The sequence below is a fragment of the Canis aureus genome, chromosome 21 (assembly GCF_053574225.1).
Source record: "Canis aureus isolate CA01 chromosome 21, VMU_Caureus_v.1.0, whole genome shotgun sequence".
Taxonomy (NCBI): Eukaryota; Metazoa; Chordata; class Mammalia; order Carnivora; family Canidae; genus Canis; species Canis aureus.
Window position 1 is genome coordinate 1,560,475 of NC_135631.1, and position 14,170 is coordinate 1,574,644.

The 14,170-nt window shown below is 44.1% G+C and overlaps 1 protein-coding gene across 3 annotated transcripts in view; it reads left to right on the forward strand.

The window, feature by feature from the left end:
- The first annotated feature begins 683 nt into the window (after positions 1–683).
- The window catches only part of LOC144293191 (mammaglobin-B-like), a 35,920-nt gene continuing 22,433 nt past the window's right edge, over positions 684–14,170 (forward strand). The window contains exons 1-3 of one of the 3 annotated variants that reach the window (XM_077864307.1): positions 684–814; positions 1,178–1,365; positions 3,111–3,296. In XM_077864307.1, coding sequence (XP_077720433.1) covers positions 760–814; positions 1,178–1,365; positions 3,111–3,149 — 282 coding nt within the window. In that variant the 5' untranslated portion in view covers positions 684–759 and the 3' untranslated portion in view covers positions 3,150–3,296. Of the gene's footprint in view, positions 815–1,177; positions 1,426–3,110; positions 3,297–14,170 lie in introns of those variants that run through there. The other 2 variants (XM_077864305.1, XM_077864308.1) reach the window with 2 other exon arrangements.

A 14,170-nucleotide genomic window follows, 5' to 3' on the forward strand; every position in this document is an offset into this window, starting at 1 on the left:
GAAAGAAAGAAAGAAATGACAAATACCCACCATTTGCTTCAACGTGGATGGAACTGGAGGGTATTATGCTGAGTGAAATAAGTCAATCGGAGAAGGACAAACGTTATATGTTCTCATTCATTTGGGGAATATAAATAATAGTGAAAGGGAATAGAAGGGAAGGGAGTAGAAATGGGTAGGAAATATCAGAAAGGGAGACAGAACATGAAGACTCCTAACTCTGGGAAATGAACTAGGGGTAGTGGAAGGGGAGGAAAGTGGGGGGATGGTGAATGGGTGACGTGCACTGAGGGGGGCACTTGACAGGATGAGCACTGGGTGTTATTCTGTATGTTGGCAAATTGAACACCAATAAAAAATAAATTTATTATTAAAAAAAAGAAATAGGAGGGGAGCGAGGAGGGTATGAAGACCACACTAATAATAAAACAACTGGGTGACAACACAGGCTCGGTTGGCTGTAATATGACTAGGTAGCAAGCACGTCTGCATTAATTTCATCTAAAGCCAGGTATCATTATGGAGTTCCAAGCTCTGTCTCTTTGGTTTCTACAAACACAGAGCAGACTAGCTGGGTTGCAGATGATTCTTGCTGCCATTTCCTGGTCTGAAGCCAGGTTCATGGTGTGACTCATTCCCTCATTTATGGGAGGGATTAAGGTGGTGACCAGGAGAATAAAGGGAGGACTCCTAGGTCCTCCCATCCAACGTGAGTTCCTTCGTCCCTGTCAGACGAGCCAGCAAGAGCTGACTTCAACCATGAAGCTGCTGAGAGTCCTCGTGCTGGTTGCCCTCCCCCTTTACTGCCTTGCAGGTGAGTTCTGGGTGGGGAGGACAGGCTTTGGCCTGAAGATCTGTCAGTGCTTTCTGGAAGATCTTCTGTTCCCCAAACTCCAGTGTAGAGATCTCATTTCTCTGGTGTCTTCCTACTTCATGGTTACTAGTGTCTAGCTTCTCTGGACTATGAGGGAATGTGAGAGGGATCGGTGAGGAGGGGGCACACATGTTCGCGGGTAAAGGAAATTCTATGCTAGAATCGAGAACTCAAGACCATTCACCCTAATCTTCCTGAATGTATGTGTCCAATGGAATGTAAGCAGAAGACCACCATCTTAGAGACTCCCTAAACGACTTCATCTCTACATAACTGAGACCACTTTTGCATGTTTTCTTCCAGGTTCTGGATGCTTATTCCTAGAACAAGTGGTTAACAAAACAATCGATTCTGAAGTGAGCATAGATGAATACCAAAACTTCCTTCAACCTTTCACATATGGCCTTGAAACTAACGAAGCCATAGCAGAGCTGAAGCAATGTTTTCTCCAGCAGTCGGATGAAACTCTGAGCAATTTTGCATTGATGATGGTAACTATGGTTTCTCCTGATGTGCTTTCAAACCAGTGGACAGGGACGAGCAGGCTCTAGGCTTGTCACTCATTATTCCATAGCAAGTGTTACACAGGCTTTATTTTATTTCAGTGAAATTAATTGCGGGTGCATGTGAATATTTTGAATCCAGAAAGCCAGCCAAGGTCCCAGTGCTGATTTGCCTCTTCACCGTGTGAATCTTTAGAAAATGATAAATGAAAAAGGCCAAAGAGAGAACACAACACACACACACACACACACACACACACAACATTTTCTATCACAATAAAAGACATCTGATTCTCAAGAAGTCCCTACTTGTAGCAGTGATCAGCAAAAACAATCCCCTTCTTCATAGAAACAAAGAGGAAAATGTTCATAAGAATTTTTGAGTAGGGGATCCCTGGGTGGCTCAGCGGTTTAGCGCCTGCCTTCAGCCCAGGGCGTGATCCTGGAGTCCCGGGATCAAGTCCCACGTCGGGTTACCGGCATGGACCCTGCTTCTCCCTCTGCCTGTGTCTCTGCCTCTCTCTCTCTCTTTATATCATAAATAAGTTTTAAAAAATCTTTTTTAAAAAAGAATTTTTGAGTAGATTCCAGAAGAACACATTTGAAGAAGATTCTGTACATCCTACTAAAAGAATTGAAAGCACTTGCAAGCAATCACAATGTGTTTGTATAAATGACTGGATTCCTTGACCATGAATTAAAGAGCCCATGAATGACAAGTAGAAATTATGGGTATGGACCTGTTGTGAGGGATGGAAAGTGTAAGACATCAGTAGTGGTTTTGTTCTCTCCATCTTATTCCCTACCTTAAATGCCACTGAAAACATTCCAGGGTAGACGATTTAGAAATATTGCTAAAGGAACAGTTGGAAGTGACCTTCACTAACAAGGGGGCTGACACAAGGCACAACATGGATGAACCTTGAGGACTCTATGATGAAAGACAAATGCTGCGTGAGTTCATTCAGAGCCGTTTTCTAGAGTAGCCAATTTCCTAGAAACAGAAGGTATAATCATGCTCTCTAGAGGTTGAGTGGTATGGGAAATGAGGATTGTTCTGTGGGTATAGAGTTTCACCATAGCAAGATAAAAATGTTCTGGAGAATGGCTGCATCACAACGTGAATATACTCAACACTGTTGAACTGTATCCTTAAAATGATGAAAATGGTCAGTTTTATGTTATGTGTACTTACCAAACTAAACATTTTAAAGACTGAAAAAAAAAAAAAACGCTACAGGCAAGGATAATGGAATTTTTTCTTAGAAATCTGGATTGGAGTGATCACTTGGAGGGCATATCTCAAAAATTTTGTAGGTCTCAAAAATAATGGTTTTGGTTTCAACACTGTTTTTAATATTTCTAACATGTAAGGCCACACCAGAGCTCAAAAACTTCACATCTCTTTATCTTTGAGCTGAGACTTAAAAATTCTTTGTGAAAACTGATCATACACACAGCATATTTACGGGATCTGATATTTCGTGGAACAGGAAACGTGGAGGAAAAATTATCTCCAGATCTCTGACGGTGAAAACCCTAGCACCACTCTGGCATCCATAAAGTCTCCTGACCCTTAGAATAAGATCTTAATTCAAACACCGACTTTCTTGGATACCAGATGTATGTGGACAAACCCAGGAAGCCAAGGAGAAGACATGTTTGTCTTTCAAGATTTTCCTTTGTCACAGAGAGCTGAAAATCTGAGCGATGTCTCTGCTTTTATTTTCTAGAACGAAATATATAATAGTTATTGGTGTGCTCTGTTTTAACCTTCCACGTGACCTGGGGCTCTGAGGACTGCAGAGAATGGTTGGACGCCGACTGCTGATTAATACAAACCACAACTTTCTTCTCCTTTTTGTCTTTTGATCTACCAACTGCAAGATAAGTGTTGAAACCTTGAGTACATTTTCATTTCAATAAAGTATCTGCAAATGGAAGTTCGTTTTTCTTATGTTATCTGATCAAACTGGAGGCTTTAGAGGGGCTCTTCTATCACCGGTGCATGTGCCCGTGTGCACGCACACACACACACACACACACGCATAGTTTCTCATTGGAGAACACCTGCGTGAAGGAGTGGGGAGTCTGAAAAGCACTTTGTTCCGCCCCATGTGTAGCCCAACATGGTCCTCTCTCCGTCAATGTGCTCTTCCACCCTCCTGACCCCCATTTCCTCGGACTATCTGGGAAGTCCTCAAGACTTAGGTTCTGGTGTTTGTGAGGCTGGCAGTTCCTGGGCCACCGCAGTCTTTGCCTGTGCTGCGAGCCAAGCTCCTGCGGCGGGGCCCCTCTCCACTCTCTGCCCCGGACCCAAGAGTGCGGGGCCAGGACCAGAGCCAGGGAGAGACGAGACTCATACAAAGCAGTAGTGACTCCTGTCTTGATGTTAAACTTTAATTAATGTGGCATTCATTTTGCTTTTTGAAATATCTTTAAAATCTGATGTGCCCTCATTCCTGAGGTTGGGCAGGGCCCTTTGAAATTGTGTGAGTGCCCGACTCCCGTCCCCGCAAGTGGCAATGTGGCCCAGTCTCTTCACCATGATGCCCTACAAAGGCACGTAGGTTGAGGGAAATATGTGTGTTCTTTAGGAATGAGGCAAAGCCAGCAGTTTTTATACTGAACCATAGCTACCCTTGCTTTTCCCTGTCCCCTCATTCTGGTCACCAGGGATAGTTTAATGCCATCCCTCTGCTCACAAATCACAGAACCTCTCTTCCTTCACAGGCTATCCTGTCACCCCAGAAGCCCCTTGACTTTTCCTCAGGACTGTTTCTCAGTTTCCACCAGGGCTGACCTTCTCCAGGCATAACCCATCCAGAGAATTAGACACATGATACTCAGGATTCCACATGAATGCTATACTCTCCTTGAAAACATAACCAATGGACACCTGGGTGGCTCAACGGCTGAGCGTCTGCTTTGGCTCAGGTCGCGACCCCAGGGTCAGGGGATGGAGTCCTGGATCAGGCTCCCTGCCAGGAGAATGCTTCTCCCTCTGCTGTGTCTCTGCCCCCCTCTCCCTCTCTCTGTGTCTCTCATGAAGAAATAAATAAAATCCTTAAAAAATATATTAACCAAAACTGACTGAAGTAATAATGAATATATACCAACGTACCAGTGTGGGGTATATTCTTCTTTATTCTAATGCAGTTGTAAGATATCATATTTATTGTGCTTTTCATGGAAACTGGCCCAAAATAAATAAGACTCAGAAAAGTCATAATGAGTCTCACCTTTCTTTTTTCTCCCAAACACCTCAGGGCCTGTAGTGCTATTAGACTTGGGCAAAAGGACCCTTGCCCAGAACCCACATTTTAAGAGATCCCCGCTATTACACACACACACAACGTACCAGTGTGGGGTACGTTGTATGTGGGGTACACATACACACCAGTGTGGGGTACGTTGTATGTGGGGTACACATACACATACACACACACACCAAACCATTTATTAAGAACGCATGGACCATACTCAGTTCTGAGTGTTCTGGGTGCACCCTCACTGGCGACTGTGGGGGGAACCATCTTTATCTGCCTCTCACATACGGGGATCTCAATCCACCCTCTCTCCCTCTTGGACCATAACAGGAGAGGAACAGGAAGAGATTCAGCTGTAGGAAATGGAGAGGACACAGAGCCATGCAGAACTTCATATCTGTTGAGATGAGCCCGGTCCATCTGATGAAGGTGTCTACATGTTAAACAGAGCAAATTTCATGCAAGAATTGGTAATAGAGGGTATTGCAGGATGGGAGCAGTAAAAAGGGAAGATGCAGGACATGCAAAGACGGATCATTTGGAAGGACACTACTGTCTCTAGAACTGGAAATAAAAGGAGATTGTATAATAAAGTAAATATAGTGGCACATCAGCAAAAGTGCCTATGAATAAAGGTATAGGGGTGTTCTTCTCCTGCACCTAGGACTGCGTCATTCTGTACCCTTGTAGGAGTGCTTTTTGGTTTTTGTTTCCAACCAAGATTTCAAAATGGTTAATTTAGCGTGTGGTATTGCTGTCAGGATTAGAACTTAGGGATTCATCCCTTCATATAATACCCAGTGCTCATCACAAATGCCCTCCTTAATGCCCACCACCCACTTAGCCCATTCTCTACCCGCCTCCCTCCCCTCCAGCAGCCCTCACTTTGTTCTCTGTAGTTAAGAGTCTCTTATGGCTTGCATCCCTTTCTGTTTTTATCTTATTTCATTTTTCCTTCTCTTCCTCTATGTTCATCTGTTTTGTTTCTTAAATTCCACATATGGTGAAATCATATGGAAATTGTCTTTCTCTGATGGACTTATTTCGCTAAGCATAATACACCTTAGTTCCATCCTTTTCTGTGACTTTGTTTTTAATTATTATTTTTTATTGGAGTTCAATTGGCCAACATAGAGCATAACACCCAGTGCTCATCCTGCCAAATGCCCCCCTCAGTGCCCAGACCCAGTCACCCCAACTCCCTGCCCACCTCCCCCTTCCAATACCCCTGGTTCATTTCCCAGAGTTAGGTGTCTCTCATGTTCTGTCACCCTCACTGATATTTTCACTCATTTTCTCTCCTTTCCCTTTATTCCCTTTCACTAATTTTTATATTCCCCAAATGAATGAGACCATATAATGTTTGTCCTTTTCCGATTGACATATTTCACTCAACATCATACCCTCCAGGTCCCACCACATCGAAGCAATTGGTGGGTATTTGATATTTCTAATGGATGAGTAACATTCCATTGTATACATAAACCACATCTTCTTGATCCATTCATCTTTCGATGGACACCGAGGCTCCTTCCACAGTCTGGCTACTGTGGACATTGCTGCTAGAAACATCGGGGTGCAGGTGTCCCGGCGATTCACTGCTTCTGTCTCTTTGGGGTAAATCCACAACAGCGCAATTGCTGGATCGTAGGGCAGGTCTATTTTTAACTCTTTGAGGAACCTCCACACAGTTTTCCAGAGTGGCTGCACCAGTTCACATTCCCACCAACAATGCAAGAGGGTTCCCCTTTCTCCACATCCTCTCCAACATTTGAGGTTTCCTGTCTTGTTAATTTTCCCCATTCTCATGGGGTGAGGTGGTATCTCATTGTGGGTTTGATTTGTATTTCCCTGATGGCCAGTGATGCGGAGCATTTGCTCATGTGCTTGTTGGCCATGTCTATGTCTTCCTCTGTAGGATTTCTGTTCATGTTTTTGCCCATTTCATGATTGGATTGTTTGTTCCTTTGCTGTTGAGTTTAATAAGTTCTTTATAGATCTTAGATACTAGCCCATTATTTGATACGTCATTTGCCAATATCTTCTCCCATTCTGTAGGTTGTCTTTTAGTTTTGTTGACTGTTTCTTTGGCTGTGCAGAAGCTTCTTATCTTGATGAAGTCCCAATAGTTCATTTGTGCTTTGTTTCACTTGCCTTCATGGATGTATCTTGCAAGAAGTTGCTGTGGCCAAGTTCAAAAAGGGTGTTACCTATGTTCTCCTCCAGGATTTTGATGGAATCCTGTCTCACATTTAGATCTTTCATCATTTTGAGTTTATCTTTGTGTATGGTGAATGAGAGTGGTCTAGTTTCATTCTTCTGCATGTGGATGTCCAATTTTCCCAGCACCATGTATTGAAGAGACTGTCGTTTTTCCAGTGGATAATCATTCCTGCTTTGTCCAATATTAGTTGACCATAGACCTGAGGGCCCATTTCTGGATTCTCTATTCTGTTCCATTGATCTATTTGTCTGTTTTTGTGCCAGTACCACACTGTCTTGATGACCACAGCTTTGTAGTACAACCTGAAATCTGGCATTGTGATGCCCCGGCTCTGGTTTTCTTTATCAATATTCCTCTGTCTATTCAGGGTCTTTTCTGATTCCACACAAATCTTAAGATGATTTGTTCCAACTCTCTGAGGAAAGTCCATGGTATTTTGATAGGGATTGCGTTAAATGTGTAAATTGCCCTGGGTAGCATTGACATTTTCACCATATTAAATCTTCCAATCCATGAGCATGGAAAATGTTTCCATCTCTTTGTGTCTTCCTCAATTACTTTCAGAAGTGTTCTATAGTTTTTAGGGTATAGATCCTTTACCTCTTTGATTAGGTTTATTCCGAGGTATCTTATGCTTTTGAGTGCAAGTGTAAATGGGATTGACTCCTTAATTTCTCTTTCTTCAGTCTCTTCGTTGGTGTATAGAAATGCCACTGACTTCTGGGCATTGATTTTGTATCCTGCCACACTGCCGAATTGCTGTATGAGTTCTAGAAATCTTGGGGTGGAGTCTTTTAGGTTTTCTATGTACAGTATCATGTCGTTGGCGAAGAGGGAGAGTTTGACTTCTTCTTTGCCAATTCGAATGCCTTTAATGTTTTTTTGTTGTCTGATTGCTGAGGCTAGGACTTCCAGTACTATGTTGAATAGCAGTGGTGAGAGTGGACACCCCTGTCTTGTTCCTGATCTTAGGGGAAAGGCTCCCAGTGTTTCCATATTGAGAATGATATTTGCTGTGGGCTTTCCGTAGATGGCTTTTAAGATGCTGAGGAATGTTCCCTCTATCCCTACACTCTGAAGAGTTTTGATCAGCAATGGATGCTGTATTTTGTCAAATGCTTTCTCTGCATCTATTCAGAGGATCATATGGTTCTTGTTTTTTCTCTTGCTGCTATGACCTGTCACTTTGATTGCTTCACGAGTGTTGAACCAGCCTTGCATCCCGGGGATAAATCCCACTTGGTCATGGTGAATAGTCTTCTTAATGTATTGTTGGATCCTATTGGCTAGTATCTTGTTGAGAATTTTTGCATGTGTGTTCATCAGGGATATTGGTCTATAATTCTCCCTTTTGGTCTTGTTTTGGAATTAAGGTAATGCTGACCTCGTAGAAAGAATTTGGAAGTATCCATCCCTTTCTATCCTTTGGAACAGCTTAGGTAGATAGGTATTGTTTCTTCTTTAAACGTTTGATAGAATTCCCCTGGGAAGCCATCTGGCCCTGGACTTTTGTGTCTTGGGAGGTTTTTGATGACTGCTTCATTTTCCTCCCTGGTTATCGGCCTGTTCAGGTTTTCTGTTTCTTCCTGTTCCACTTTTGGTAGTTTGTGGTTTTCCAGAAATGCGTCCTTTTCTTCTAGATTGCCTAATTTATTGGTGTATAGCTGCTCATCATATGTTTTTAAAATCGTTTGTATTGCCTTGGTATTGGTTGTGATCTTTCCTTTTTCATTTGTGATATTATTAATTAGAGCCTTTTCTCTTTTGTTTTTAATAAGGCTGGCTAATGGTTTCTCGATCTTATTAATTCTTTCAAAGAACCAACTCCTCGTTTTGTTGATCTGCTCTACAGTTCTTCTGGTGTCGTGCTCGCTTCGGCAGCACATATGCAGTTCTTCTGGTATCTATTTCATTGAGTTGTGTTCAAATCTTTATTAATTCTCTTCTTCTGCTTGGTGTAGGTTGTATTTGCTGTTCTTTCTCCAGTTCCTTAAGTGCAAGGTTAGCTTCTGTATTTGAGTTTTCCCAATTTTTTGAGAGATGCTTGTATTGCGATATATTTCCCCCTCAGGACTGCTTTTGCTGTATCCCACAGATTTTGTTTTTTTTTTTTAATTTTTATTTATTTATGATAGTCACAGAGACAGAGAGAGAGAGGCAGAGACACAGGCAGGGGGAGAGCAGGCTCCATGCACTGGGAGCCCGACGTGGGATTTGATCCCGGGTCTCCAGGATCGCGCCCTGGGCCAAAGGCAGGCGCCAAACCGCTGCGCCTCCCAGGAAACTCATGTATCCCACAGATTTTGAATGGTTGTATCTTCATTCTCATTAGTTTCCATGAATCTTTTTAATTCTTCTCTAATTTCCTGGCTGGCCCTTTCATCTTTTAGCAGGATGCTCTTTAAACTCCACGTGTTTGAAATCCTTCCAAATTTCTTCTTGTGATTGAGTTCAAGTGTCAAAGCCTTATGGTATGAAAATATGCAGGGGACGATCCCAGTCTTTTGGAATCAGTGAAAACCTGATTTGAGACCCAGTATGTGGTCTATTCTGGAGAAAGTTCCATGTACACTTGAGAAGAATGTGTATTCAGTTGCGTTTGGATGTAAAGTTCTGTAAATATCTGTGAAATCCATCTGGTCCAGCGTATCATTTAAAGCTCTTCTCTCTTTGGAGATGTTGTGCTTAGAATATCTGTCATTTGCAGAAAGCGACGTGTTGAAGTCTCCCAGTATTAGCGTATTATTATCTAAGTATGTCTTAACTTTGGTTATTAATTAATTGATATATTTGGCAGCTCCCACATTCGGGGCATAAATATTCATGATTGTTAGTCCTCTTGCTGGATGGATCCTTTAAGTATGATAAAATGTCCTTCTTCATCTCTTACTACAGTCTTTGGGATAAACTTTAATTTATCTGATATGAGGATGGCTACCCCTACTTTCTTCTGAGGACCATTTGAATGGTACGTGGTTCTCCAACCTTTTATTTTCAGGCTGTAAGTGTCCTTATGTCTAAAATGAGACTCTTGTAGACAGCAAATAGATGGGCCTTGCTTCTTTATCCAGTCTGAAACCCTGCGCCTTTTGATGGGGTCATTAAGCCCATTCACGTTCAGAGTTACTATCGAAAGATATGAATTTAGTGTCATCATGATACCTATTCAGTCCCTGCTTTTGTGGATTATTTCTTGGGCATCCTCTTTCTTTTACAGAGTCCCCCTTAATATTTCTTGCAGAGCTGGTTTGGTGGTCACATATTCTTTCAGTGTCTGCCTATCTTGGAAGCTCTTTATCTCTCCTTCTATTCTGAATGAGAGCCTTGCTGGATCACGTATTCTTGGCTGCATGTTCTTCTCATTTAGGACCCTGAATATATCCTGCCAGCTGCTTCTGTCTTGCCCGGTCTCTGTGGAGAGGTCTGCTGTTAATCTAATGTTTCTCCCCATATAAGTTAGGGATCTCTTGTCTCTTGCTGCTTTAAGGATTTTCTCTTTATCTTTGGGATTTATAAGTTTCACTATTAAATGTCAAGGTGTCAAACCGTTTTTATTGATTTTAGGGGGGACCTCTCTATCTCCTGGGTCTGAAGTCTGAATGCCTGTTTCCCTCCCCAAGTTAGGGAAGTTCTCAGCTATGGTTTGTTCGAATATGTTTTCTTGTCCTCTGTCCCTGTCGGTGCCCTCTGGAACCCCAATTAAATGTAGATTTTTCCTTCTGAGGCTGTCATTTATTTCCCTTAACCTTTCCTCATGGTCTTTTAATTGTTTTTCTCTTTCTTCCTCAGTTTGTTTCCCTGCCATTAACGCGTCTTCTGTGTCACTCACTCGTTCTTCTACTTCATTAACCCTCGTCATTAGGACCTCCAGTTCGGATTGCATCTCATTTAATTGATTCTTAATTTCGGCCTGATTAGATCTGAATTCTGCAGTCATGAAGTCTCTTGAATCCTTTACGCTTTTTTTCCAGAGCCACCAGCAGCTTTATAATTGTGCTTCTGAATTGGCTCTCTGACATCAAATTGTAATCCAAATTCTGTCACTCTGTGGAAGAGAGGACTGTTTCTGATTCTTTCTTTTGTGGTGAGTTCTCTTTTCTAGTCATTTTGCTCTGTGCAGAGTGGCTGAAAACGAGTTGTACTGGAAAAACGGAAGGCAGAAGAAAAGAGGGGTATCATCTGGTTCTACGTACTGTAAATCCCTCGACTTCCCCTGGAGTTGTCCAGCGCTGCTCAGTCAAGAACTTGCTCTTCCCCTGTCCTTCAGCTGGTCTTCTGGGGGAGGGGCCTGCTGTGCTGATTCTCAGGTGTGTGCACCTGGGGGAGCTGCCCTGCGCCCCCCGCCCCCTGCCCGGTGCCGGGCTCAGTGGGAGCTGTTTACCCCGTGAGGCCCCTGTTCCCTGGCGGCCCCGCTCCATCCCAGGCACAGGGTGACACCAGGAGGAACAACCACACTGGCGGCAGCCGGCCTTCCAGCTCTGGAGTCAGCTCCCGCAGTCACTGCCGCCGCAGTCTCCCAGTCTGCACTGGCCTGGATGCTCCGGGGGCGGGGTGCTGATCTGCACGGCTCGGAGGCGCCCGGCGGCAGGAGGGTCCTCGCTGCCCTGTGTCCTCCCTCCTGTGCCTCCGCCTGCCCGGGGGTGAGCATAGGATCCTGGGCTGTGTCTGCTCGAGCCCTGGGATCCGGGGCCTGCGCTGCTGGAATCGCGCTCCCGGCCGCAAGGCTCCCGAAGGCAGCAGGGCGCAGCCCCCTCCGCCCTGAGCCGCCGCCTGAGCTGCTCCCGGGGCCCCGCCGGGCGCGCGCTCCAGCCCTTTACCGCGCTCGGCCCAGTGTGTGGGGCGCTCCCCCGGGGTGCACTTCCTCTGTTAGTGATCCCGGGAGACTGGAGGCTCCCCTGCCCCTCCTGCGGTTCTGCCCAGTTTCCCTGCTAAGCGCCCTTCCCTCCAGGAAGAATCCGGTCTGCATTTTTAGGTTCCTGCTCCTCCGGGACTGGGCTTCCTGTCCCCGGGGGCTTTACCGCGGGCCTTAGCTGGGGTCCTCGGGGCCCCTCCCCACCTTTTTCCCCCCACCTTCTACCTTGTTAGAAGCGCAGACTCCTCTCTGTAGTGTTCCAGCTGTTCTCTCTTTAAATCTCAGGGCGAATTTGTTGGTTTTTAAGGATGATTTGAAAGTTATCTAGGAAAGTTGGTGGGGACAGGTGACAGGGGACCCTAAACCTCTGCCATCTTGCCAGTGAGTCCTTTCCTGTCCACCCTAATTAAAATCATGACTCTCTTTTTCTCCATGGCACTTACCACCTTCTAATAAACCATGTATTTTGCCTCTTCGTTTGATTTATTACTTCTCTTCCCTTGATAAAATATAAACTTCGTGACAGCACAGATTTTTGCCTGTTTTCCTTACTGATGTGTCTCCAGTGCCAAGAACAGTGCTTGACATGAAATTGAAATGAAGGAAAACTTATCCCTCTACTCTTCAAGGTCTTCTGCTGGACTGGTAATTAAATTTACTTAAAATAGATTAACAGGAGAAAAAACATAGTTTTATTATTTATGAGCCATAAATAGAGCCTATCAAAAAAATTGATACCTAAAGGAATAATGAAGGCAGGCAGATTTTTACTTTTTAAACAAAGAGACAATGAATGAGTGAGGAATTGACAGGACAAAAGAAATTTAACTTTGGGAGCTACAATTGGTAGGGAATTCTAAACAAAATTGGGCTGGGGTAGTAAACTAGTAAAAAGTAATAAGGAGTCTTCAGGGCTCTACACTTTATATCTCTGGTGATATAAGGATGTCCACATCCTGGTAGAGGAAAAGTGCCTTACGCAGGAAGATTTATTTCCTCAATCACGGCAGCAGAGGATGATCTGAATGTCCTTATGCACAGATTGCCTCTTAAGTAACTTTTATTGAAACTAATCAATATGCCAAAGTGGTACATTAGGGGCAGCCTGCACTTGGCCCCTACAGAAGGTGCATTCGACAAGATGTTTGTGGATGAATGACCCTGATGAAAAATTCAGCCAGTGGGAGGACCCAGTCAAGCAACAATCAATGAGAGACACGAGTTCCCGGGCAAGTCCAGGTCGGAGATTCTAAGAAAATGACAGCGGAATTGAAGAAAAGACCATTCCAGATGATAGTACAAAGTCAAGAACCACCAGCAAAGAATTGGGAGCTCCAGCATGATCTGACTTGCATTACATCATGTACTTTCTGGGGTCCTGGAGATGACTGTAAAATATGGGGTGGTGTGGCAGCTAGAAGCACTGAGTCTGGAGCATGTAAATGATTCCCTTCAGTGGGGCAGCAAGCCCTCTCTATGAGGGGACCTAACAACCCCACTGAACCTGAGGCTGTAAGCAATATCACTCCTAGAAGAACTTGGGTCCCACTGGGGATGGACATTCCCTGTGGCTTTTGAAAAAGGAGGGAATTATGGAATCTCACTTAAAAGGCAGCATGGGTGGAGATGTGATAGATGTGGGGGTGTCAAAGGGATAAACAGACGCTTATGAGTCCTGGTCATCAGATTGCACATCAATGAGCATACTTAGGGGAACACAGACAAGTGAACGTTTTCCTCAAGTTTAGGGTTAATGGGCAGATGTGGATGCTCAGCTCTCCAGGAATAGGTGTGATTCCTAGAGAGGACCACAAGATGTCACCCTTCCGGCGCTAATGACCCAGGCTCCACATCCCTGTTGTGGGTAACTGTGCCTCCACCTTGATGACCTGGACGACTCCTGTTGATCCTTCACATCTCAATCAATCACCTGATAGCTTGTTTAGGAATCAAGATTGACCTTCCTGCAAACCTGAGTACACTCACGCTCTCTTGCCTCCAAGTCGCTCTCCTGGCTGATACCTGGTGTTTACTAGAGAATGTGACAGGTGGAGGAGGAGGCAGACACAATTTTGGTATCAAAGCATTCAAGAAATAAAGCAATGGGAGGTGAAGTGGTGACAGTTATGATTTCTCTCAGTGTTTACTCTAGCCCTCAGGGTCCATGGGAGAGGGCCCAAGCTGTGCAAAGAGACATTGAACAGATCAAAGAAAACACCTAAATCATCCTACATTTGAACCTCAGCAAAGCATTGGTTGAACACTCTCTCCCATTCCAAATGTGTTTGCCCAGATGAGAGGGAAATGTTTTACTAGAGGCCCTGTCACCCCTCTCTTCCAAACAAATGACTTAGTGCTGGTTTAAATTTCATTTATGTTACTAAAATGGATCTAATTATCAGAAGCTCCTCTCTCTTTGTCTCTTTAAATCATCCCACTCTGCACATC